Source organism: Anas platyrhynchos, chromosome 1, assembly GCF_047663525.1.
Source record: "Anas platyrhynchos isolate ZD024472 breed Pekin duck chromosome 1, IASCAAS_PekinDuck_T2T, whole genome shotgun sequence".
NCBI classification, from domain to species: Eukaryota; Metazoa; Chordata; class Aves; order Anseriformes; family Anatidae; genus Anas; species Anas platyrhynchos.
Genome location: NC_092587.1, coordinates 175,336,268 through 175,361,238, shown reverse-complemented (window position 1 = coordinate 175,361,238; position 24,971 = coordinate 175,336,268). Strand labels below are relative to the sequence as shown.

The 24,971-nt window shown below is 37.8% G+C and overlaps 1 protein-coding gene across 3 annotated transcripts in view; it reads right to left on the bottom strand.

Annotated features, from left to right (window-relative positions):
- Positions 1-24,971, bottom strand: part of NAA16 (N-alpha-acetyltransferase 16, NatA auxiliary subunit) — a 62,422-nt gene that overhangs the window by 30,398 nt on the left and 7,053 nt on the right. For 2 of the 3 annotated variants that reach the window (XM_038173020.2, XM_027472362.3), the window contains exons 2-9: positions 21,511-21,595; positions 19,265-19,369; positions 15,121-15,278; positions 13,563-13,697; positions 7,368-7,521; positions 6,116-6,235; positions 3,911-4,006; positions 838-944 (exon numbers count right to left, since the gene is read on the bottom strand). In XM_038173020.2, the coding sequence (XP_038028948.2) occupies positions 838-944; positions 3,911-4,006; positions 6,116-6,235; positions 7,368-7,521; positions 13,563-13,697; positions 15,121-15,278; positions 19,265-19,369; positions 21,511-21,595 (960 nt within the window). The remainder of the gene's footprint in view (positions 1-837; positions 945-3,910; positions 4,007-6,115; positions 6,236-7,367; positions 7,522-13,562; positions 13,698-15,120; positions 15,279-19,264; positions 19,370-21,510; positions 21,596-24,971) is intronic. The other variant, XM_038173026.2, reaches the window with a different exon arrangement.

Below are 24,971 nucleotides of genomic sequence, written 5' to 3'. Positions count from 1 at the left end.
GTATTATTCACTCTGATCATCTCATGAATTTAAGTTCAATTAAAGGAATAGCCACTGCTGGTTGAAAAGCTGGATCATGTATTAAGGTTTTTCTTCCAGCTGCAAAAGCTGCGCTTAACCAGTCACGAACTGATTAGAATACCAAGCGTTTGTATTGCTTGTAGCAAAAATGGAACATCTGAATAGACTGACCTTTACTTTTATTTGCTGCACAGTTTATTAGCTTGCTTTAGTTTGAAGATTAGTATTTTACTGTACATTACAAGAGCTTGGAACAAAGAACTAAAACTGAAATAACTGTTATGATACAATTTTGCCAAAACTGGGAGAACTTGGAAGAGCAAAAATTCAACACTAAGATTTATCCAGACACTGAAACAGGAAACAAGCCTTCGTGGTAAATACTAATGTGTTGATGCAATTCAGAAATACATGTAGAATAGCCACGTGTGTGCTACTTTAAAATCATGACTTCTGGTGACATCATAAACCATAAGTTGAAAGAATCTCGACACAATTGCATTTGGAGTACATAAATACATTTGCTGGTTATCTCTGATTTTTCAAAAAAAAAAAAAAAAAAACTAGATAAATCAGTGCATCCTGCATCAATCAGATTTCAAGCATTTTGACGTCAACTGTCTACAGAAGTTTCATTTCACAGATTAATTATCATCAAATGGTGAATATGCATATGACAAAATAGCATACCAAAGAAAAATGTTATGCAACAGTTATTTGAAAGTTACAGTGAAAACTATAAATAAACATTTAGGTAATCTTTTAAAAATTCAATACAGAAGATTTCATTAAAACCAAACAAGTACTAAATTTTACCTTTTCTGGATTGTAATATAAAGATTTCAAAGTGGTAAACAAGGGTGGGCAGCCTTTACTGAAGTTAACCCTCAGGAACTTATCCATTAGTTCTCTAAATTTTTCACCTAGAAACAAAAGTGTATTTGGTTATATGTCAGTGATTGCAAGTGTCATATAAATATAAGCACTAATTGGTGTACAATTCTGGATAACAGAGTAACTGAAAAACTGCAGTTAAGGGTTTTCATCTTGCCTGTTATTTAAGAGTAGGTTGCAAATATGCCCTGGATTAAAAAAAAAAAAAAAAGATCAGAAAATAAAATGCTTGACTTTCTAGTGTTTAGGAGACTGCTGTCTAGAAGACATGGTAACAGTCTTCAAACCTGCAAAAGCTTCAAAAAGAGGGAAAGGATTATCTGGTGGCTACCCAGGATGTAGCAAGGGGTATTTAAATAACCACTGAAGAAAATTATACTGAGAATTATACTGTTAAGTCTAACCAAGGAGTGGATTACCTTGGAGATCTTTCAAAAGCTCCATCATGGAAGTTTTTATGATATAGTTAGATAAATGTGTGCCAGGAATAGTGCATGTAAAAGTTATCCATGCTTTGAAGAAGAAGGATGGATTAACTGAACCCTCTTCCTCTCCTGGAGTCTTTTTTTAGTCTCTGTACAGCAACTTCTACAACCTGTGTACATGGGGGTCCACAAGTTAACTAGAAGCACATGCTTTATTACAGGTGATTTAATTAAAACTTGTTTTCTCACACTACAGGAAACTGCCCTCCAACAAAAAAAATCTGTTTCTTCTGTTGCATTATTCTAATTTATATTCTTGGTGGAAAAATTGTAACTTTAAGCTTAGACAATGAAGGTTCAATTTCTATTAAGTATGTGCTTATTTACAGAAAGCAGAACAGCTTTGAAAAAGCCTTAGAAACACACAAAACAATGAAGCACCCACCTATGACAAAGCCAAGCTCAGGGTCCTCTAACAGATGTGCCAGAGTTTTGGCCACATGAGCAGTGAATCTATAGCAACGTCAACAAATCTGAAACTTGATTGCCAGACTTTATTCCCTGATCAGACTGAAAATTAACTATCCTACCCAGCCTCCAAAAAGGTGGTTTCCAGGAAGATGAAGGACCTGGTCTGTATCAATTAAAGGGTTACTGCGTTGGAGTGCCTGGCAAGGTCTGGAAAGGACTGTCCAATTAATGAGAGCCTGCAGTTTTGAGCACTCCACACCAATTCTGGATGAACAAGTGCTGGCTGCAAGCAACTGGTCACTGGCCACTCAGGGACAGCAACCTCATTTAACCAAAAATTCTACCCTCTTGAAATTTGCAAATGTAATTCTACAACAGTTTGTTTCTACATCTCAACATTCTCATTATTAACTTTAGCCAACGAGATTTCTCACCTGCTCAATTTATAAACATGAGTCATTTGGGAAACCAATCTATCAGATGATTTTCCACAGGATGTCTTATTCATCCTGACTGATACAAGCTTACTGGATTAACAGAAACATAAGTTTTAAATCAAGGAAATTCTTATTTATGAAACCTGCTGAAGGTAATTTACAGGGAGATTTTACTCAACTGATTTAAAAATGAATTATTTTGCTTTCATTTAAAGTTCGGTATTGCAGGAACAACTAATCCTTACTACCAAAGTTATTTCTATTTAAATGACCATTAGCTGTAAGACTACACTGTCAGATGTGAAGATAACTCAGAGCAAAACATACAATAAAAAAGGTCAACAACAGAACACTATTAATAAAGATATGCAAAATCATTTTGCAGGGGACTTGTTTGCTATGTATTAGTGCTATTACTTTATAACAGAAGAAAAACAATTACTTGTCACGTAGCTTTTTAAACCTAGCTTAATGGTCTTAAAAATTTGTCTGTGTCTTCAAAAAAATAAAATACCTGGGATTAAGTAAGGCACAAATGCTAATTTAAAGGCTAAATTTCTTATGAAGTCATTAGTCTTGTGATGGTACACAGAAGTGTATGCACATTCAGACCCCTGAGCAGCAACAGACAAGTACAAGTGTACTAGTCATGTTCTGTAGTATTTAGAAGGTATGACATAGGCGATGCTCAGTAAATGAACCAAACTAAAAGCTAACCTTAAGAAATTGAAAACATCAGCAGATACCATGGTAATTTACAGCTGAATTTACAAATATCATGGCAGCTAAAACCCAAGTAGTGTAGTTTTCTACTGGAGTTATGGCACTTAAATAGCTATATTGTGAGCGTACATTTTTAAGGCTTTTACTATTTTGTAAACTTTCGTCTCTTGTATTTTGGAAAAGCAGTTTTCTGTTTTAAAAATACGTATATTCCCTCCATATTTGAGGATGTTTGTGCACTGTACTTCAGTACAACTTGTTAAAAGGACAAAGTCGCTGAAAAGAACTTAGTCATAAAATTAGAAATAAAACAACTCATGCTGCACACCTGCTTTTTGTTTCTATTATTAAATTTTCAGTGCTAAATCCATGGATTTTGGCTTTAACAGTTCTAGATAAAAATGCTGCACACCAGTTTATAAACAGATTCATAAAAAAATGGTCTTTTCTGATACATCACCAGTATACAAACTGTTAGGAAATTCTTCGGCCCTATGCTATCCAATTGTTATAAGCACATTTTACAACTGGTTTTAGTGGTTATAAATTAGAGTATAGGATATTTCATATGTATATGCATGTATACATGGACATATACCCCGCCTACCTTCAGTGTACTATATTCCCTCCCTTAAAACTGATGACTTTTAACCAGCATGATGACAAAGAAACATGGACAATAATTTCCCCCCAAGTTTGGACACCATTCTGTAGTGTAGTTTTATCAATGAAGACACCATTATACAGTTGGTACCACCATATTAGAGTGCATGAACTTGTCTATCAAATCCTAAAACATCAATAATTTCATCTATTCCAGGAAAAATAGATTTGTCTAATTTGTGTACATGTACAAATAGCTATTAAAAGCACATTTAGCAGCCTGATAAAAAATTGAGAAAAAAAGAGCTATTATGGAACAGATATGCAACTTGTTACCTGAAACAAAGTTTAAAGGTAATCTTCTAGGTGAAACTGCTCTGGGATGCCTTTTACTAACTTCTTCATAAATCTGAAGCCTCTCTTCTAAAGTGCCTATTATCAGTAAATATAATAGATATAAGTAACAGATAAAAATCTATTCTTCTAAAGGTTTTAAAATGTTGAGAATTGTTAAATTTCTTACACAGTTTGGACTTCGAACAATTTTAACATTTCAAGTTAATTTTTTCCAATTCATCACAAACATTGTGAAACAGTGTATTGAAAACACTAAGATGTAAGTACCAATATTAATCACTGTAAAGGTGAACTTCTAAAAGAAAATTATCTTTCAAGTTCAATGGAAAAGTACTAGCATTTGTTTTCTTTTAATTTAATTCTGTGCAGACCCATTCATACAGTAGTTTGACACTGATAGCTTCAAATAACTGTTTTTCGCTATGCAACTGTTTCAGACATCTATAAATCAGAAAAAAAGTATTTCTAAATTGTAGGTATACAAATGGCAAACTATACAAGTATGCCTTTATTTTAAGTCCTTGGTGACAGCAAACTTAGGGCACAACACTGCCAGTGGCACAAGAGTTGTTGATACCTTAACATTTAAATAGCTTTATTTTTGTTAAAGATTTTCTTCCCACTCCTCCCCTTTCCCCCATAATATGCTTTGGAGCTCCAATGTGGTTAGAATTTAAATAGAAGTAATCTGTTGTTTTGAAATGCCATTTTCATGTAACTAGGATTGATTTTGCTTATGTATTTTCAAATTCATCAAGCAATTTAAATCAAACTGAATGTACAGATCAAGCCTACAGCACAACATATTTTCAATAAATATTTCTAGTTTCTTTTCTAAGAAAAATAATTTATCTTGTCTCTGAGCTCTGATATTGGGGAAGGGGGGGGAAATGTTACCCAGTGGCTCCAAGAGATGTGCAGTTCTAATAGTTACACTAAAATAATGTTTGATTGGAACTAAAGCATATAAAAAGCCTAATTGAAGTCACAAGTTGGAGCTCCAGAACTTACCATGGGGGAGGAAATAGTCCTAAGAACACCTAAAAAATAAAGTAGCATTATTAGTTTTATAAATTAGTACAGTTTTCTCTTCACAGAATTTTAATATGTCAAATAATCTACTGTATTGGTTCCTTGTTAAGAAATATACATTTATATGAACACATTTTTTCAAGCAGAATAATCAAAATCTTGGACAATTTATGTTGAGATACTAATCATGATCTTTAACTCTACAGATATACCAAGAAAAACATTCAAATGGCAACGTTAGTCTCTGTATAAATGCAAACAGAATCATCTTAATTCCCCAATCACAAGGCGTATTTCCAGACATTAAACCCAAACTGTAAAACTTTCTAGAAGCTGGTTGAGAAATATAATTCAGATCTGTATCTACAAATAATATCCTGGTGGGCTTATGATTTATGATGTCATCAGAATTACTCCAATAAAGCTTCCACTAATTAGCGAACTGTGAAATACAAGGAATGTATTCCAGTGTTCAAGTAGACACTTAGTGAAGTTGCTATTGCAAAGTATTTGGTATAATAAACATGTTTGCAATGTTGTAGGGCTGTTTGTGGGTTTTTTTTGTTTGTTTGTTTTAAATCCAATTGTGGTATTTTTCTGGAAAGATAGAACAGCAGTAACATGACCTAGCATCGGAAAAAAAAACAAACGTTTCATCACATTTATCAGCCTTTCCTCCAAAGAACAGTCAGCTTCTAAAAAAAGTTACATATCTTTACAAGTAAGTCTGAATTAGACGTTTATTTCCCTACATGACCATGGAAAGAGGTGCCGCCTAAACAAGTTTCAGAATGACAATTCTGTTTTCTGGTGTATAATAATACTCTGTCAATCAGGTTGATAGGAACAAATTGCAGTTTGGTTTCCAAGTTCATGCATTGAAAGGAAAGGTTCTTCAAGCAAGCACACACACCAACAAATACCAGCTTTAGCTCCAATAATAAAAACACTTGCTGCTGATGCTTCACACATACAAGTTTTTCAGTGGACAATTTAAAAATGGATAAACACAACTATATCTATATTGTATTCAAGATTGGACAGTACGTAATTTTATGCTGAGTAAATTTTCATCTAAAACTGTAATATACCAAACAGTGGTTTTAAGCATATCCTGTATCATACTTATTTCCAATGCATATCTTAACTTACTAGGTTGTAGGGACTTTTCCAAGCCTTCATAATAATACCAGTTTTCTGCATTGCGCTCAATTAACTCTTTGTATACTTCACCAGCTTCTTTTAGTCTTCCCAACTTCAACAACATTTCGCCTAAAAACAATGTAATGAAGAACTATGAATTATATGAGAAAACACGTAACTGGGCAGTGAAGTTCACAGAAAAGATATATAAAATTGGGTTCAGTCATACACAGATTATTGAAAAAGAGACTTTTTACAAAGGCATTTACTGTATATTATAATTGCTACTTGAAGTTACCATAGCTCAACACAATTTGGAGCACTCAGTACCTGGGAAAAATAGTATTATTTGTACGTCTTTGCATGCATATTTAAACCAGCTATTGGGATTATTGCAAAGAAACAACGAACACTTCCTTCCAGAGCTGTGTAATATTGTGCTCAGCAATAAAAACTGTGGGGAAGGCTTTGGGGGCAAATGGTCATTGCTTGGAGACTTGCTGGGTATCAGTCTGTTTCTGGGAAGCAGTGAGTGTTTGCCTTTTGTATTATTATTTCTTCCTCTTCCCTTAAGTTGTCTTTATCTCAACCCATAAGTTTTTCCACTTTTTCTCTACCTATATATATTCTCTCCTGCCTGATATGGGGGGCTGCAAGGCAAGGGGGTGAACGAGCAGCTGTATGGTACTGAGCTGCTGAGCAGGGTCAACCCAGCGCAACTGCACAAGCAAAGAGCAGCTGAAGAATACATGCTATGTTACACTACATGACTGTGTATTCAGAACTCAGTCCTTCAAACCCAGAGAGCACTGTGGGTTGTTTTTAATGAAAAAAGTCAACTTCAGTACTCACTGAGGGCAGGTAATACAGATAAATGGACTAGAAAGCTTAAGAAGGAAACAACAATTTGATACCTGGAATCAGTGTTTGTACTACAAACACCATGTTCTTCATTAGATTAAAACTGGGTTATATTAGTTTTTATTTATGAAAAGCTAATGTTGTATACACTAACATAATCACCTCTGAGATCTCCTCTGTTCCTCTGTCAACCCAAGTTAAGCTACCCACATCCACTATCCACTTTAGCGGCACAAGTTATTGAGCCCAAAATCGTAAATATTGTGTTACCAATTCCCCTACATTCATTGTCTCAAATCATTTAAAGATTTCACATTTCTTCTTTTAGCACTTTACCACATCTGAGAGCCTGTAGCAAAAGTTTAGAACAAAATTGGCTGAGGAAAGAAGGATGACTTACCTTTGATTTCTTCTACTATTAATTTATCACATATTTGCTTTTCATATGTTTCTATATGTTCTAAAGACTCTTGAAATAGATCTGCCTCTCTCATCACTTGATTTTGATATAGAATCAGTTCACTATATTCATAATCTATTTTATTTGGAGGAATCTAGGGGGGAAAAAAAGCAATAGATTAGTGAACTTATGCCATCTACCTATACTTCAGCTTTATACAACATTATAGAATACAGGATTGAGTAAATGGAAAGTAGCAAGTCTATTCACATACCCACCCAAGCATCCAAAATTGTAAAGCTCCCAATATTCCCAATCAAATTGAATTCACTCAGGATATCCAATGTTAGAGAACAGTTTCAGAAATTCCTGTATTTCACTTTTCTCTATCACTGTGGCCAGGTAATTAAAAACAGAATCCTTGCCTTCCCTCGTACAATTCAATTAGGTTTGCAGAGATGTCCGTAATCTCATTCTTTCTGAAGGACTCAGGTATTCCACAATCATTTTGACCTAATTGTGGTAGCAGGCTGCTGGGATATCACAATACTGCATTTCAATACACCAAAAATTCAGGATCAAACTCTTTCCAAAGAGCAACAAACTGCCTAAACACTGGCCACAGCTTGACAACTGGGATTTTTCCAGCCAGAAAATCTGCACTATTTCTCTCTAACCAAATACTCTCTGTACTAGACTCCAATCCCCTTGAAAGTACAGTGCACAAGCAATGCAAAGAGTGTTTTCAAACAACAGATAATTCTTGAGGTCTGCTGCCAGTAGCATGGAAAATTATCAGCAGGCTATGGTAGAACTAGTATGCCATCCAACTTTCCACTGATACATCGGCCACTGAAATAGGATGACATATTGAAACGCGTTCCCTTCTAGGGAAAACTCCTTCAAGCGTACTCAGGCAGTGAAAAGTCTTCCCAGAGTCATCACGATCATTTCATTGCAAGGGCTCTTCACTACTATACACAGAAGCCACTTGAATCACAAATAAACTGCAAAAATTGCAGAGACCAAATACAGGAGCTATGGACAAGGCCCAGTAGATCTATACAACAGTTGACGATAATGAAATTGTAGAAGACAGGACAGTTACAGTCTAAATGTGTGTTTTTTTTTCTGTAATAAAAATAGAAAAGAGGCAGCTGAGCTTGATAAATGGTTACTGATTTTCTTTCCCATGACACTACATACTCTGTTTCTTCCTGAGCAAGCAACACTTGTAAGTCACACTGGTCACCAAATGGTTGACTATTACTTTGCTGTTCCCTGGGTAAAGCTCTTCCACTGTCTTCTTGAAAGAACCAAGTCGCATAAAAAACAATAACAAAGACATTTAACTAGTTAAAATTAACATTCATATTAAAAGAATATTGTCCTAAATTACTATGTCCAGCTCTTCTCTAAGTACAGATCCATTTTGAGGTTTGACATTCCTGTTTACATACTACTTGAATTTTCAGAGGCAGCTTTTACAGTATTGTATATTTTTAAGAAGGAAGATTCCCTTGTTGAAAGAAATACTCTGAAACACACCGTAAGTAAATAACACGTAAAGAAGTGTATATTTGACAACAAACATCAGTTTGGGGGCTGAAAGTAACAGCACTCAAATGCTGTTTTATTTATTTATTTATTTATTATTGTTGAAGAAGCAAATGATGGCTAATGGAACAAACAAGATCAGACCATGTACATCCTCAAGTCAGCAGCTAGCAAGATATACTCGATTAAGAGAAGAGTAGGGTATTTCCTCCATCTGCATTTCCATTTCTGTTGCTACCTTGGCTCAATTTTATCCATATTAAACATCGGAAATTGCTAACAAAAATGTTGTTCCCTGGAAAGCATTAACTGCTTCACAGACCTGACACATGCAACAGGAGTTAAGCCCTCAAGCGTGCCTTCCTGCTTCGCATTACTGCAACACCACAGAACCGAAGCTGCTGAGCACCATTTCAATTCCTCTTTTTCCTTCATTTTCTTTCTATAAATATTATCCCTTTCTATGCAATGCACTTATGCTTAAGTTTCTCAAGTAGGACAGCTTTTTGACATCTCATGAATTATTTGTAGGCCTTCAAAATACACAGAAATTACCCCAACAACCTTAAAAAATAACTGAGGACAAGAAGCAGATGCCAGTTAACCTTTTTTGGCCTGGCAGGACTGACATAAAAGAAATGGTGAAATGCCAAAGAGTCATACGAACTCTCTCTTGCATATAGGGCAAATCCAAGATGCTGTGCTTGCTGTCACTCTTGGAGCAATTTTAAAAGTACTTTTGGAAAAGCTCCTTTCTAGAGAGAATTTAGAAATCTAATCAGGTTAATGATCACTTACACATGCAATTCATCAGAAGACAAACAGCTTGTGTTCAAACAGTACCTGATCGGAATAATTAGGTTGTCTTAAAAATAACAGACTCCATAAAAAGCCTCCCCACACACCATTGTAATTGCTGCACATCTTTACTCTTCCCTCCCCCCAGAAGCGTTTTTATGTCTTGTACACGAGATGTCCAACTTTCTCTTCAACTCAGTACAGCTGTTTCAGAAGAAATTTCTTTTCCTGGACCAGAAGAAGAATCAATTTTACAAGTGTAGATGCCCTGGCATAATTGTCACTGGAAGAATGTGACAAGATGCAGCCAAAACATACCTAAGAGCAGAACCCCAAAACTCCAGAGGCTTTCTGTCCATATCTGTAATTGTGGGCCTGATGCAGAAATTAGGAATAAAATAAAAATTAAGAATAAAAATTTTGCTCTGGAAAAGAAGAAAGGAAAAATGGGACATGCAACAGTAAAACAAATTGCGTAATTGTTTTACACCTCGGTTCCTAAAACTCCGATTCTGAGCTGACTCTTAAATCATCTGATTTAATTTGTACAGCACAGGCTGTCATATTTCCTGCAGTGATTTCTGCATTCAACCTCATAACCTGTTTCTGACTGAAATATTGTGCATCTGGCTAATTTACAGCTTCCAGATGGCAGGCAGCATTGATCTAGATCTTGAAAGACTAGGAGACAGAAAATTCACCATTCCCAACGATAACTCAACCATTAGAATAAAACTGTCAGTGGCAAAAAGTGATGTAGCATTTCAATTTGTTGTTCAGTTTCCAGCTATTACTTGTCCTTGTTTCTCCTTTCTAAGCAATCTTCTTAGCTATCATTCTTCCCCAAAATAAGTATTTAAACTGTACTAGAATCACTTTTTCTTTTCCTGCTTGCAGGAAACAAATGGAATCTCCACCTTTCACTAAACAGCATTTTCTCCAGTCCTGTATTCTTTCCATGTTGTTTTTTTCTATTTTTTTTTTAAAAAGGATAATCAGAAAATCTTCATCTCTCAGTAATCAGTGCTCTATAGAGAAAATTGCCCGTTTCTTCTCAGAAATAGGGGTCTTTTCTGCTTTTCACCCAGAAGCCTGCCCCGAGGGACAATTTCACAGTAAGCTAAACCCATCTAACCACAGCCTGGATCAGAGGCAGCTCACTTCCCTCTATTATTCCCCTTCCTTTCCCCTCTCACCTCACAGTTGTTCAGTTCAGCCAATCAATCCTCCAAAATAGTGATTATATTTCTGTCACTTGGGCTTCCTGAGCCAGCCCTCCGGGAGCCCACAGAACATCACATTGCTGCTTCTGGCAACAGCTCTAGTTGGGTTAGCTCGGTTATTGTGTAATACTGCACCTTAACATACTCACCTACAATCACTAAAATGTCAGCTCCTTGATCTTTTTCTTAGTTTTTACCGCTTGGTTTTGGCTGTGTTAATTCACATCTGAATGGACAGAGCTGCCTGAGTAATCCAAGTGAATGAGAGTGATCACCCTACAGTGCCATTATTTACCACTTATTATGACAGCAGCATTTTACGTAACATTTTATACTTCTTTGTTCATTAATCAAAAAGGGTAAACGCTTTGAAGCCTAATACAAGTTACCATAAAACTCCCCCAAAGCATCAGCTTGCTCAGGATTCCCGTTTACTAGTGACTTGGAAACCCTTGAGTTTTTCAGCCCTTCCTTTTAAACACTGAATACCAACACCATTTTTATCAAAGTGACGTGCAATATTCCATCAAGTCATAAGAGTTCATCTATTAAGTTTGAGTGAATACAAACTACAGGTCAAGAAGGGAGATCCAGCAAGTAAAGCAAGCAAGAAGTACAGCTCCTCAGATTCAGGAATAGACTGGGCTCAACCGTTTTAAGCACGAGACTGTTAAACATCCAGGGACTGCACAAACAGCACGTTTAGGAACTACTGTGGAAGAGTCAAAACACGGCAAAATTGAACTGTGATTTTCCTCATGCTATCCCGACTGTTCTGGACCCAAAACAATTTTCACTTCCAGCAGCTGCACTCTGTGTGAGCCCGCACACCTCAGTGAGCTCGTAGAGCAAAGCACAAAAGCACAAGGCACACAACTTTATTTGAAAGAGAAGTGGAAACTCATGTGGTCACCTTTATTTTTAATGTTTTTTGGGGGAAGTCACAATACCTTACATAACTTCACCTACCAATTTCAGAAAATAGGAAAGGCTTGACCTGTTTTTCTACACATTCATGTTGTTCAACACTCATGGTATATTTCTCTCCTCAAGTGCTTAAACAGCTTTTCTGTTGTTTCCCTGTGATCAGTATAATGCTGAGCAACAGCTGAACAGTTCACCTTGTTTGTATCATTCAAGTACAAACCCTTGTCTTACGGAAATTTCCCAAATGTTTCCAGTCTTACTAAAAAATGGCATCAGAGCCAGAGAACTTCTCAGAATTTATTTATTTATTTTTAAAGACTGTGGTAACTTCAACAGACTCAACTGATTTAACATTTATCTACAGCAGATGGTATTTGAATCCGTCTCACTAGACTGAAGAGTGTATCACCATGACTGCCCCCAGACAAGCATATTCACACACAATCTTTTAGAGAAGACAACAACAAGAGCAGTATCGCTTCCGTTCTCTCCAACGAGCCAACACAACTGTTAAGCCCTCCAGGTCCTTAAGAGAGCCTCATTTTCTTACAGTCCATCATTTGCAGCATCCCATCTATTATATATAATTTTTAATTACACCATCAAACTCAGATAGGGCTCTGCTGATTCATGCAAGAACCATAACTTTGGCTATCAAAGACTCATAAGAGATGACCCAGTTTATTGGTTTTGGCTTTCAAGCTACACATCCCTGGCTTACAATGTCTTATATTGTCTTATATTTGACCGCGTTATACACAATCAAGACAAACACTCTTAGCAACTACTAACTTGCTTTTCCCAAGTTATTCCACTTCTGGCAGCATGATACAATCTCAAATGCAATTATCTTAGACAAGATGCAACATCTTTGTTCAAAAAAAAAAAACACAAAAATAATCACAATCTGTAGATCAGGCAATATTTTAGTACCTGCGCATGATATTTCCAGCACATCTACCGAGTTGAAGACCCCTGTAAACATGTTTTTTCTTCCTATGTTAGAGAATATTTAATTCATCCACCGTTATGTTAATTCAGACTTCATAACTCCAAGTTACCAATAACAGAAGTGAATGGTATCTCTTTTAAAAAATGTTATACTTGGGGATTTTAGTATGGTATCATTTGATTTATTCCACCAAGTTTCAGTAACTCCAGATCTTCTCAAATGTAAGAATTTCTAACTCTGCTTTCATGCAGCTCTGACACCAAGCACTGATTTTAAGTGAATAATATATAGATGCATACAAAACTAAGTTTATTTTCATGTTCTTTGTAGAGGTGTAATGATACCCATATTATGGTAGGAGATGGTAAGAGGGCATATATGCACAAATCCAATATTAAACAGTATTTTCTGAAGTTTTAACTACTGTAAAGGGAAAGCATCATCACCGGTTTTCTCTTAGCTAAAAGTCTCACAGACTTCAAGTTACTCAGTTATTCCACATCGGTCTACCCTTACTTCTTCAACCCTAACACCTTATTGCCAGGGAACAAGTGATCCTGCATGATTTGCATCAGCTGCTAGCTCCTGGAAGAGATTTCCAGGAGCTAAATGTTCATAGAAGAAAACTCCACAAATAACAGAAATGTCTTCCTCATTAGTTCTTCCTAATTATGAAGAACTAATTCTTCAGACTGTCTCTTATACCTAAAGTGTTTTTTTTAGAATAGGATGTCTTACCTGTTGGGTTTTCCTAAACTCTTCAAGTAGTTTTAAGGCCATATCATAATCTTTAAGTAAATGGTATGCAATTGCATATCCAATCCAGGAAGCCCGTTGTGTGGGGCGCAGCTGAAGTAGCTGGTATCTTGTCTCCTTGAGTAAAAGGAAAGCCATTTAAAAAAAAAAAAAAAGGATGTTAAGAGTTACTACATCATTACCATGGTCTATCACCACTACAGCTAACAATTTAAAAGATCTTTGAAAAGCTCTGAACTAGACTATTTTTTAAATTCTAGCAGCATATGGAAAAGAAGCATGTTTCTGTCATAGAAGTTTAGAGTCTAAATATAGGAGTTATGGTACAATGCACAAAAATCTAAAAGAGCAGTGCTACTCCACTCATGCCCAGGCACAAGGTCTGGATACTTACACTGCTGCAGTGCTTCTCTGACCTCCCTTCCTCAGCCAAACCACATCTCGGTTATCTGTTTCTCTTCCCTGAGCAAATTCTACACGTTCGGTCAAGTAGATCAACTGATGTGGAAACCCACAACCCAGCCCTCTCCTTCAGATGGAAGAGGACGAAAAAAAGCAACACTTCTCCCTTTGGCAGCCAAATCAGTTCTGCTATTTCGAAACCACTGACTCAGTTCTTACACAAATTTGAAGTTTTTATTTGTGATAAAATCTCTACTGGGACTCAAGAAAGCAATCTGCATGGGGCAAAAGTTTCCCATATCCTCAGTAAAACCTAGGGTGTGGAGATGTTTTGGGTTTGGGCTTTTTTTTTTTGGTTGGTTGTTTTTGTTACTTTTGGTGGAGGGAGCAATCACTATTTAATAAAGCCCTCAGGATATATTCAAAGCACTTCCAGCAGTGACGCATCTCACAAATTTCCATAAAAACATGTCATATAACACGCCATTATCCATATTTGAAATTGTTCTTGAGACAATGTAAGTAGTACTAATTTCTATAGACTTTCAGAGGAAACTTGGATTATTTTTTTTGGTGGTTGCAAAAGCACTTCTTATAGGATAGACATCTCTAATACAATAAGCCCTACTAAACCCCTGCAAGTCATAACAAAGAAGAAATTCCTCACAAAACCAGAAGAGCTATTTTGTTTCTTTGCTCGCTTTTACGACACAATCTAACAACGCTCAGTTTTATGAGAATGTATTTCTAACAAAGAACGCCCTCAGTACATGCAACCAAAACCTTGTTTGCAATACTACACAATAACGCAAGTACTCTCACTTGCTAAGCTTTAAGCCTTATCCTTTTTATATTCAGTATTTTAATGAAAAATCAATTCACAGCTAGAATTTTAAAAAGGTGATTCACTAATCAAATTTTAATAGAATAATCTTACTTCTGGGATCTGCTCCCAATATTATATGGAGCTCTGCTGCAATTCATTTTCATACTTTCCAAAACAATGGTCCAAAACACTTTCTAGTTTGAAATGTCAAAACCAAGTAGTAACCAAATTACTACCAATAAAAGAAATAATAGCAGAACGTAACAAGAGAATACTAACAGTAGTAAAGAGGAGTTTAAATAGAATACTTACTCTATATCCTTCTAAATCCCTCATCTGGATCTGCAACAGAGAGAGATCTCTCAAGATCTGTAGATTATCCTTATCTAGCTTGAGCGCATTCCGGTAACACTTGATGGCTTCATCATACTTCTTATCAGAACGCTGCAAGAGACCATAGACGTGCCAACCTAATACAAGTTAAGGAAGACACATCCACGATTTTCACAGAGTAATTTTTTGTGTTGCAGGGCATTTGTGTTACAGACCAAATAATTTGATGGTGTCCTTGAAGACCATCACCCTTCCCAGACTAAAAACTTTACAAAATAAATGATTTAAAGACTGAATGATGCAGTAGAGTTATTCCTAGAGATGCATTGCTTAAAGTACACTGCTGTGACTACAATAAGAATTTTTATCCCTAGAAGTGACTCATTCTAAACAATACAATTGGTGTATGAGTTCTACTTTACCCCACCTGCCTATCTGCAACCTCAAGTAGTCTCCAGATTTTACAGGAAGGGACAAATAGAGCTACTTTTCATTTATTGATAAAAGGAAATCTTAACATTTCTGGGCACTAAATGCCTTTGTTGGATTCTCAGCATCTCAGACTCCCATCATAGTGTGTGCACATTTCAATAGATTTCTCTGCCAAGCATCTTTTTTTTTTTTTCTGAACTGTGAAAAGATTTTGAATTCAAAGCATGAAACCAACAGGTGTCATAGCAACACATCACACTGTGTGTTTACATCTGTCTCCTGGAGCTATATTAAAAGTATATTGTGTCAAGTCATATTTCTATTTGCTACTTCAGGTTACCAGCAGCTCGCTGAGGCAGTATCTTCCACAGCAGTAATTCTGCACTACTTGATTTTCAAATCAAAGGTGACTCAAAAGTTCTGTCCTGAGGCTCTCCCGTGTGCCTCTGAAGCAGCTAAGCCCAACAAATCCTGGGAAAAGGTATATGCATCCTTCCCCCGCTTGCAGTTCCGGCCTTGTGAGCTATCTGTGCCAACAGCAAAAAAAAAATTATCAGTTCTTATTCTGCTGAATTGAAACAGAAGCAAATGTTCCCTCCAAAGTTACAAGCATTTTGAAACAGCTAAGTGGAGAAGGCATAGGAAAAAAAAAAAAAAAAAAAGGTGCTTTAACCTGCTCAAATTAATAAAAGAAATTGAAAGAGAACTTCCTCCTTTCTTAGAAAGCCTCAAGTGCTGGTGTGGGTTCTAGACAACAAGACACAAAGCAGGTTGGAAGAACAAAGGGGAAGACTTCAACTGAAAGAAAAATATGGTAAGAATTCAGAGTCTGAGGGAAGCTTCGATTACACAAGAGCCCCTGGTTTATGTTTCTTCTGGAACACCAGTCACTTCAGATGAATGGTACAAGAACTTCCCATACCGCTCTGAGACTGCTAGCAGAGCTGCTGCTGCTGCCATAAGGATGTCAGACTCCACCGAGGGGGATGGGATTTGGAAACAGTTCCTGAAGTCGGTCTGACTCGGCTGCTGCTTTCTGTAAATCCTGCTTTGCCTATTTGTGTTCAAGTACTGGGGACATGAATCAGAGTTAAATGCAGCACCTTCAAATCGTAGCCTCATGAAGCGCTGATAATTTTGATCCCTGCCTACAGCAAGACTGTTGAGTCCAAAATAATTTGTTCTTACTTGGACTAAGATACGATGCTTCGAGCAATTTATTGTGCATCGTTACTGTTCCCAGATCCAACTGGTAATCTGTTTTAATCCCTCATAAATCACGTTCTTCATCAAGCAATCACAGAAAGCAAGGCACAGCTCCTTGGGAACCAAGTCTGTACAACAGCAGACTCCAAACACAGTATGACAGCTGGTACAAGCCAATAAAGCACAACACTACCACTTCATTATACAGCACACAGCTCTGGCCGGTCTTGAACGTGTTCCTGAAGTGTCCTGAAAGCCTAACGTGCCACCTACTGAAACTGCACACTGAAATAAGTGCAGAGCCTTGATTTAAATTACATTTTAAAAGGCTCAGAGCTTATGTGTACATCAACAAGAAAACATCTACATTTCTGAGTAGTTTTAGTTGCCATTTTTCCCCAAACCTCAGTGGAGAAACTACTTGAACCTGCAGAAGAATTAAAGTTTTCTTCTCTTCATCCTTAAACAAACGAGGACATTAAGGTGACCGGCTGTACTTCAATCATCCTCTATTGCATGCTATTTTAAAGGCACAGACAACTTTTACCCCTTACTGCAAGAAAACAATACACAGATGTATTGCAACTCATCTAGGTTGGTAGAGACCTCCAAGATCACCTCGTCCAACCTCTGACCTAGCTCTAACAAGTCCACCACTAAACCACATCCCTAAGCTCTACATCCAAACGTCTTTTAAAGACCTCCAGGGGTGGTGACTCAACCACTTCCTTGGGTAAAAGAAACCTTTGTTAAGGAACTCAGCCTCAGATCCAAGTTCCCCAAGGGCAAGAGTACATCTTTTTCTCCTGACACTCCCCACACACACCAGAGCCCCACCAGCAGGAGAATCAGCTATTTGGGCAGTGACATTGTGATCGTCAGCTGCTCTCACAGCGTGGTAATAAAAAGATGTTTGCTATTCCTTAAGAACATCAAAAGATGACAACCAAAATACCATGACAAACCTTCGATGCCTGGTCTGAATTCATTATGCAGCAAACCTCTGCTCAGTAGAAAAGTAATTCTGCAGACAGATGACTTGCTCGAGGCTTATGAGAGGATTCACCGAGAGCTACAACAACACACTTAAATGCAAGAAGTGGCAACTTCTTGCTTTGTCAGTGCTGGTTTTAGGGATGCAGCAAAAAAAAGAAAAGGACTTCTGTGCCTAGGAGGACTCAGGTAAGTTTACACTTTTATCTGAATGCAGAATACAAAAAATAATCCTTGTAGTCGCCTTACAGTAAGATGAGTCAGTTAAACAGTGAGAAATCCAGTAAAATTCACTACAAAACAAACATTTTTTTAAACTTATCTGGGAAGCATCTCTTTGACCACCCCATGCAACCCAAACTAGACTGGAAAAAATACCAACTCTTCTAGTGAGCCCTCCAGCATTGGAGAGGAAGGATTCTAGACAATTTTAAGAGTCCCACAAACAAGAATTAGGGTTGCTGATAAATATATCATTCCGGAGTGGGATTTAAGGGTAGAGATTAGTCTATCCAAACTTGCCCAGATTCTTTCACTCCTCTATTTAAGCTGTAAGACTTCTTACACAAATCAAAATTGCTTTGGTATTTCTTACCTATTTAGCCTTTAGATCAGGAAGGAGCAAGTTACATTTGATTCTTCAACACTATCTCACTAGAAACTCTAATGTCCTCCATATGCTTAGAGTCTTTTTGTTTGTTGTCTTTTTGTTTGCCTTTTTTATTTTTTGTGATGGGGGGTTTTTTGATCTGCAACCACAAGCTCCCTGGAGGTTTACCATAGGCATAAACAGAAATCCCTTTGTGTTAGCCAGATAGCAATCAAAAAGTGTTTCTTTCAACCATGATACCCTGGAAGATTTTTTTTTGGATGGTAAAAAAAATAAAACAAAACAAGATTTAATGGGAAACTTGCCCCTGAATAGACTTGACGTGCACATAGAACACATAAGGCAAATTTAAAGTAGGTTCCTACCTGTGGCACAACAAACAAAAGCTCTTGGGTAGCTGACATATTTCACAGGTATAGACTTTTGGGAGACAAGCTTAGAAGACAATGGTAATCACCAATGACCTAAACAACTATTTAAAATTTAGTAGCAAAATAGATATTTTCATAGCACCTCCAGGCAGCATTTCTTATACCCAAGTAACAAAAAGGAAAACTTTAGGAAAGGGCCAGATTTCACACGCTGTGCTTATTTTCTGCGGAAAGTAAGCATCACAAATGGTCTTTTTGTAAGAGACTTAAATGTGAAAAGCATTTTACTTTTCTTAAAGATTCTATAAAACTGTAGAAAGTAAAAAAAGTATTTTTTTTCAAGTATGTGATTACAAATTAATATTCATGATACGCGCTTCCTTTCAGATTTCTATATACAGACCACGTTATGTATTTCAAAAGTATGGGTTGATGCAGCAATAAGATGATACACATACACACAAATGAGAACACATCAAAAAAAGATCAGGTTTTATATTACAAAGGATACAGACGTGACTCTTTACATCATTACGAAGTCCTTTACGAACAAACTCATATGCTTCTTCCTTCTTCCCTAAACAGTTCAAGGTCAGTCCTTTCATAGCGAGCGTTTCTGTAAGAAATATCATATACTTATGTTTCTCACTTCCCATATGCCAGTTTTCACAATGCAGATATCCTTTGAAGTTGTTACATAGTAAAAGTTCCCCATTAAATGATAAATTTAGATCAGAATAGCTGCCTAACACAGCTGAAGATTGTTATACGGAGGCATTTCCTTTCTTGAAACTGGTCTTAAAAGACCTTCGCAGAGCATCATACAGATGGGATGAACATGGACAACACAAGCTTTGGTTAAATCTATTTTTTCGTTCATAAGTGAGTTCTCAATAAGCTGAAACAATTTTAGAGGGCTCAGCTTTATGTATTAAAGTTCCAGGTAGGCAGAACATGAAAGAAATTTATTAGGTTGTATCACACCATAAGAAAAAAAATCTGTCACAGTCAGTTCCTTTATTGAGGGTTGCTTTCAAAACGTTAGTTAAGAGGACCATATTTCCTGCTACAGTACTTTGGGGGTAAAAGACCTCAAAGTAGTAGGATTTTGAGAGGCAGAAGATTCCAAATAATGTGCTTGCATGACTATTGCTTCTGTTCTTCCTGAATTCAAGTAACACTGTGGGAAACAAGCTGCATGTAAGCATGCACTGTGCCTGAAAGCTCATCCAGATTCATGGGTGGGTTCTTTTTTGTTGTTGTTTTGCCTGCTGAATAAGAGACTGTTTATTTTTACCCACTGCCAGAAGATTATTAGTCTCATTTTCAACATTGTATTCAGTTTGTCCTCTAACTACAACCTTTTCCCCCTGTGTTAATGGAAAGGGCCCATGACCTCAAGGTCTGTTACAATGCCTGCTTGAACTTTAATTGGTAGACCTGTCTCTAACAGTTTTCTTTAAGAGTACACCTAAAGTGAATGACAACCCCAAATAAGCCCTTTCGTTTTGTTTTTAAGCCACCCTACATCCACACTGTGAGAACACAAAGCCAGAATGATACCCTCACAGCACACCAAGAAGCTTGAAAGAGAATATCCCCACTGCGTGAAGGAGGGCAAGCTACTCTTACCTTCCCACACCAGGGACGTAACCGTCCAGCCCTAGCGATCCATCTGTTTGTCACCTTCTCACTAAATTTTTCTAATTCTTTATCTCTGAAGCTAAGTGTGACAACAGTGCAGCTTCCCATCAGATCATTTCACTGGCTTAGTTCTGCTTCAGCTGTTCATTCCAGGCTCTGCTCCCAAGCTTCAAAGCCACTAGTGGCTCAGAGCCCAAGTAGTATGCGGACTGCCAAGGCAGCTAGCTGTCCTGGAAAAGTTTAAGACAGCTAGAGCAGAAAAGACATGGAAACGTGTAGTGAGAGGTTATAAAAACACAAGTGTTAGTAGAGGTAAGTGATTATGGCACAGGCCACTCTGTAATTTTGAAGCAATTAAAAAAAAAAAACTGTACTTCTAGATCTAGGAAAGTAATGAAGACAACCAAGAAGGAGCAGGCACTGATGAAAGGAAGATTAGTCAAACATTTTGCCAAGATTTGATGAAGTCAGAAAGCAAAATAGTTTTGACACAGTACATGCACACTCAGAACGTTAGGCTGCCTGACGAGCAGACCAAAAAAAATGCACTGAATCAAAAGAAGTATTCCCTGAGCCGTGCAACAGAAATGCTGTAACGCACTGGGACTAGGGTGTCCTATTGATGGTTCAGTTCTGAGAGATGTAAATACAACCAACATTTTCCTGCCAAGTTTCCTGGGATATTTATCAGAACAGGCCAGTCCTAGCACCAAGTAGCAATGTATAAGATATCCATTTGACAAAAAAAGGCAAGATTTTTAATTCTCTGGCAGAATACCTTCATGTAATGTTCAAAAGAAGGGATGGCTTGCTATTAAAAACCACGCTAGCACTCTGACCTGGAAAACTAGAAAGGAAACTTTAATTGGAAACTTCAATGAAGCGTGCTTCTACTATACCATTTGATCTTCCCACCACAAAAAGTGTTTCTGACTAAGAGCTAGTGGGGACATTTGGTGTGAATGCACTACAACTGAAGATGCAGAGTGTTATTCAGCCACAAGGACAGAATTATGCTCACTGACAGGCTCCATTCTTTCTCAATAGTATAGAATAGACTGACAATCCATTTAAACTCATGACAAAAAAGAAAATGTTGAGCTCCACAGTTACCTCCATGTTCAGCAAATTTGGGATTAGAGAGTATCATCTTGCAGAACTTGAGTCCATTTTTGTACTGTTTCTGTTCATAGCATTTCTGAAAAAGAAAAAAAAAAGAATTTCAATTACCAAAATGCATTTTAAAACAGTATCTTAACATGGTAGTAGAAACGCAGTAGTAATTTCCGTAATCAGGTCAGTAGCAAGCTGCAGCTGAATATGACTGTTCACATTACATTGCCTTTTCCTCCAGCATTCAGCTCAGTATCTGCCTTCATTCACATGCAGCCGGTGCTTTGCCTCATGGTCTCCACTGAAGCTGAACTGTTGGGACCAAGTTGGCCACTCCTTTTCAACAGAAACAGGAAAGGCAGGTAGCAATGTTTTCAGAACTTTTGCACTGAAGTATAAAAAAGGCAAGCCAAGTTAGATAACTTGACTCCACAGAACTTCTGAGAAGAGTCACCATGAAAAAAAAACAACAAATGCTTCTTTCAACATCCCATTTTCGCTAGCAGCCTCCAGATTAACAACTTGAAGAGAAGACTTTGGTTGTCACGGATGTAGGCTTTGGGGAGAGAAAGAGAAACCTTCAAGTAGGATAGACCTGTTGTAGCCTCAAAAGAAATACATATACAGATAATTTACGTGGGCATTAAAAAACTAACCAGTAGCTGGAACAGTACAGCTAAAAGCTACTTTTAAATTTATTTCAGATACCATTTACCTAATGATCATGTGAATTGACAAATAATGCTGCTCCACTGGGGAAAAATTAAGAAAAAAAAAAAAAGTACAAGTGAACTTTATTCCCTCCTCTTCTTTGCAAGACATTAGTTCATGCTAATAAGCCAGTTAGATTGTAGTCATCTGGATCATTACAGCTGATCACTTTAAAACAAAGTACATAAGCCAGTTAAGGCACGCTTTTATCTGTAAGCATGAAAGTGATTTATGGTCAGCTAAATATGTTCCTTTTTTTTTTTTTTAATTAAGGAAACAGCTTAACTTGGCACCATTCAGCTCACAAGGTGTGTTGTCCTGCTCCAATTCAGATGGTTATTTCAAGGAGAAACGATGCAGTTCCGGTCATATACTTTGATCTTAGACTGTCTCTAACAGATCTCTTCCACTCCATCAATCTTTGAGGACAGGGGTAAAAATCTCTATTAAGGAAACGTGGTGTGTGGTGACTCCTTTACAGCTGCAATGCATCACGTTGCTACTCAGGGCACAGGCAACATGGAAACATGCCCGTGCTCACTTCGGGGTTATTAGCTACGGTGGCAAAGCACAAGTCCTCCCCAAGCCCATGGGAAAAGGCTTAGCTGCAGACGGCTTTTAGTTACTTGTCTGAAACTCAGGACATGTGTAGTTAACCATGATTAACTGGAGACTAAATCACAGAATAATTTTGGTTGGCAGGAACCTTTGGAGGTCACCTAAATCACCCCTCAAGACAAAAAGGGCCAGCCTTGACATTGGATCAGGCTGCTCTGCCTGGCTGACTGCTGGCAGGATGGTCAAGGGGTTCCGTCAGGGGCAAGTAATTATAATGGGGCAATTAACACTTAAACACCAAGAGCAAAAAGGCTTGGAGATTTTTCTCAACAAAGAACTAGTTTCCATGCCCTTATCTGAAATCACCCAGGTTGCAACAAGCCTTGGAGTCCCATCTCAGGGACTGGGGAATCCCCCCATTAATCTGTTTTCTTTTCTCAACATAATATGTTTAGTATCATTTTTAAAGAGCCATAAGAAAATACTAACAATGCTTTAGGTATGCTTTCTAGGTTTATTCACATGTTCCTGAAGAAGTAACAGAACAGTGAGCGCTCATCCACGACTCTACAACTTGTAAAACACTGAGTAAAACTTCAAATATATCATAATGACCAATACACATTTGAGTCAAGGGTGCTCTTAAGACAGATGAACTGCCTGAAGAAATCATATCAACTATCCTTGTTCTGATATTTTTTTCCCTCAAGTTCAGTCTTGGGTCTAGAACAAGAGCTGAAGCTACATAATCCCAGCCTGCTTATGGTATGGGCCTTGCTGGTTAGCCAGACAGTGACTTCCCAGCACCCTCACCCCTAAATAAATACACGTATGTGTTTGTAAATAAGCTATAAATTGATGGCTATAGATGGCTATGTGTAGATTCATGCCAATAACAGAAAGGACCTCACTCAGCAATGCAGGTTATTAGCACTCATCACCAAAACGCTTGGAGGCTTGGTCACATCGACAAGCCCAGGGTGTTGCAGCACCCCAAGGATTGCTTTTGAACCCCCTCCTCTCACAGCACAAGCGATCACACGGGGCTCCACCTGCAGCTCACTTACAGGAGGCAGGACCTGAGGGCGATGCTGTTTGGTGCCGTCTCACCTGGTGGGGTCCATAGGTGAGAAACCTGATGTCTCCATGAGGATTCTAGTTCTGTGCTTGTCAGGACAAATACAGCTGTGTTCATTAGGATCCCTCCCACTGAATTAAGTCCTTCAGTACATCAAAAGCTCAAGTGAATATGCTGTGGGTTTGTTTTTTCACTTGTTTTTAGAAAGAGCCTGATCTGCTGCGCTTAACGTGAGGCTTCCCATCACCCTTCCACAGCCATTATTTCCTGCTAAAAACTAAAGCCAGATCACAAATGTGTGATCCCCTGAAACCTCAAAGGGAGGTTCTGGCAAGGCCAAAACACTATCCAGAGCTTCTGCTACCAGATGTTTGCCAGAGAAGGTAACATCCTTCCAAGAACATCTCATCCTGGATTATTCTCTTCTTCAACACTACCTCAGAGATGTAATCCACTTGCAGGGTTTGCTACACAACCACACCAGACATCGCTCCAGATGCTTCCAGCTACGTACGGGTGCCTCTGACAGCAGGTCAAATGGCACAGCACCCTGGAGGTAACCACAATTAAAAAAAAAAGTATTGGGAAAAAGAAAAAAAAACAGTCTTGTATTGGGAAAACAGATCGGTTTTTAACATCCTGGAGTTTAATACACAGATCAGCAATTTCACAGCTGAAGAACATCTCGTTCTGCTCCTCAGACACTAGCACATGCTCCTGAGAGCCATCTATCAGAAATAAAACCTCAACTGGATAATCAAAGAGAGACTGCAGTTGCTCTGATTCCCCTCCTTACTCTGTGTCCCAAGGGCCCCAAACACCCCGAAGAGATGTGGTATTATTTCAGATGCCGTTTTCAAGTGACAACCAAATAAAGGGCAAAATATCACCAAGGGTGAATCATGCCTGACCAGCCTGGTGGCTGTCTGTGATGGGGTGGCTGCAGCAGCTGACAAGGGAAGACCGACTGATGTCATCTACCTGGACTTCTGTAAGGCCTTCAGCATGGTCCCATGTGACATCCTGGTCTCCAAATTGGAGAGAGAGGGATGTGATGATGGGCCATTCAGTGGGTAAGGAATTGGGTTGGGGCAATCCCAGCCATGAGCACAGA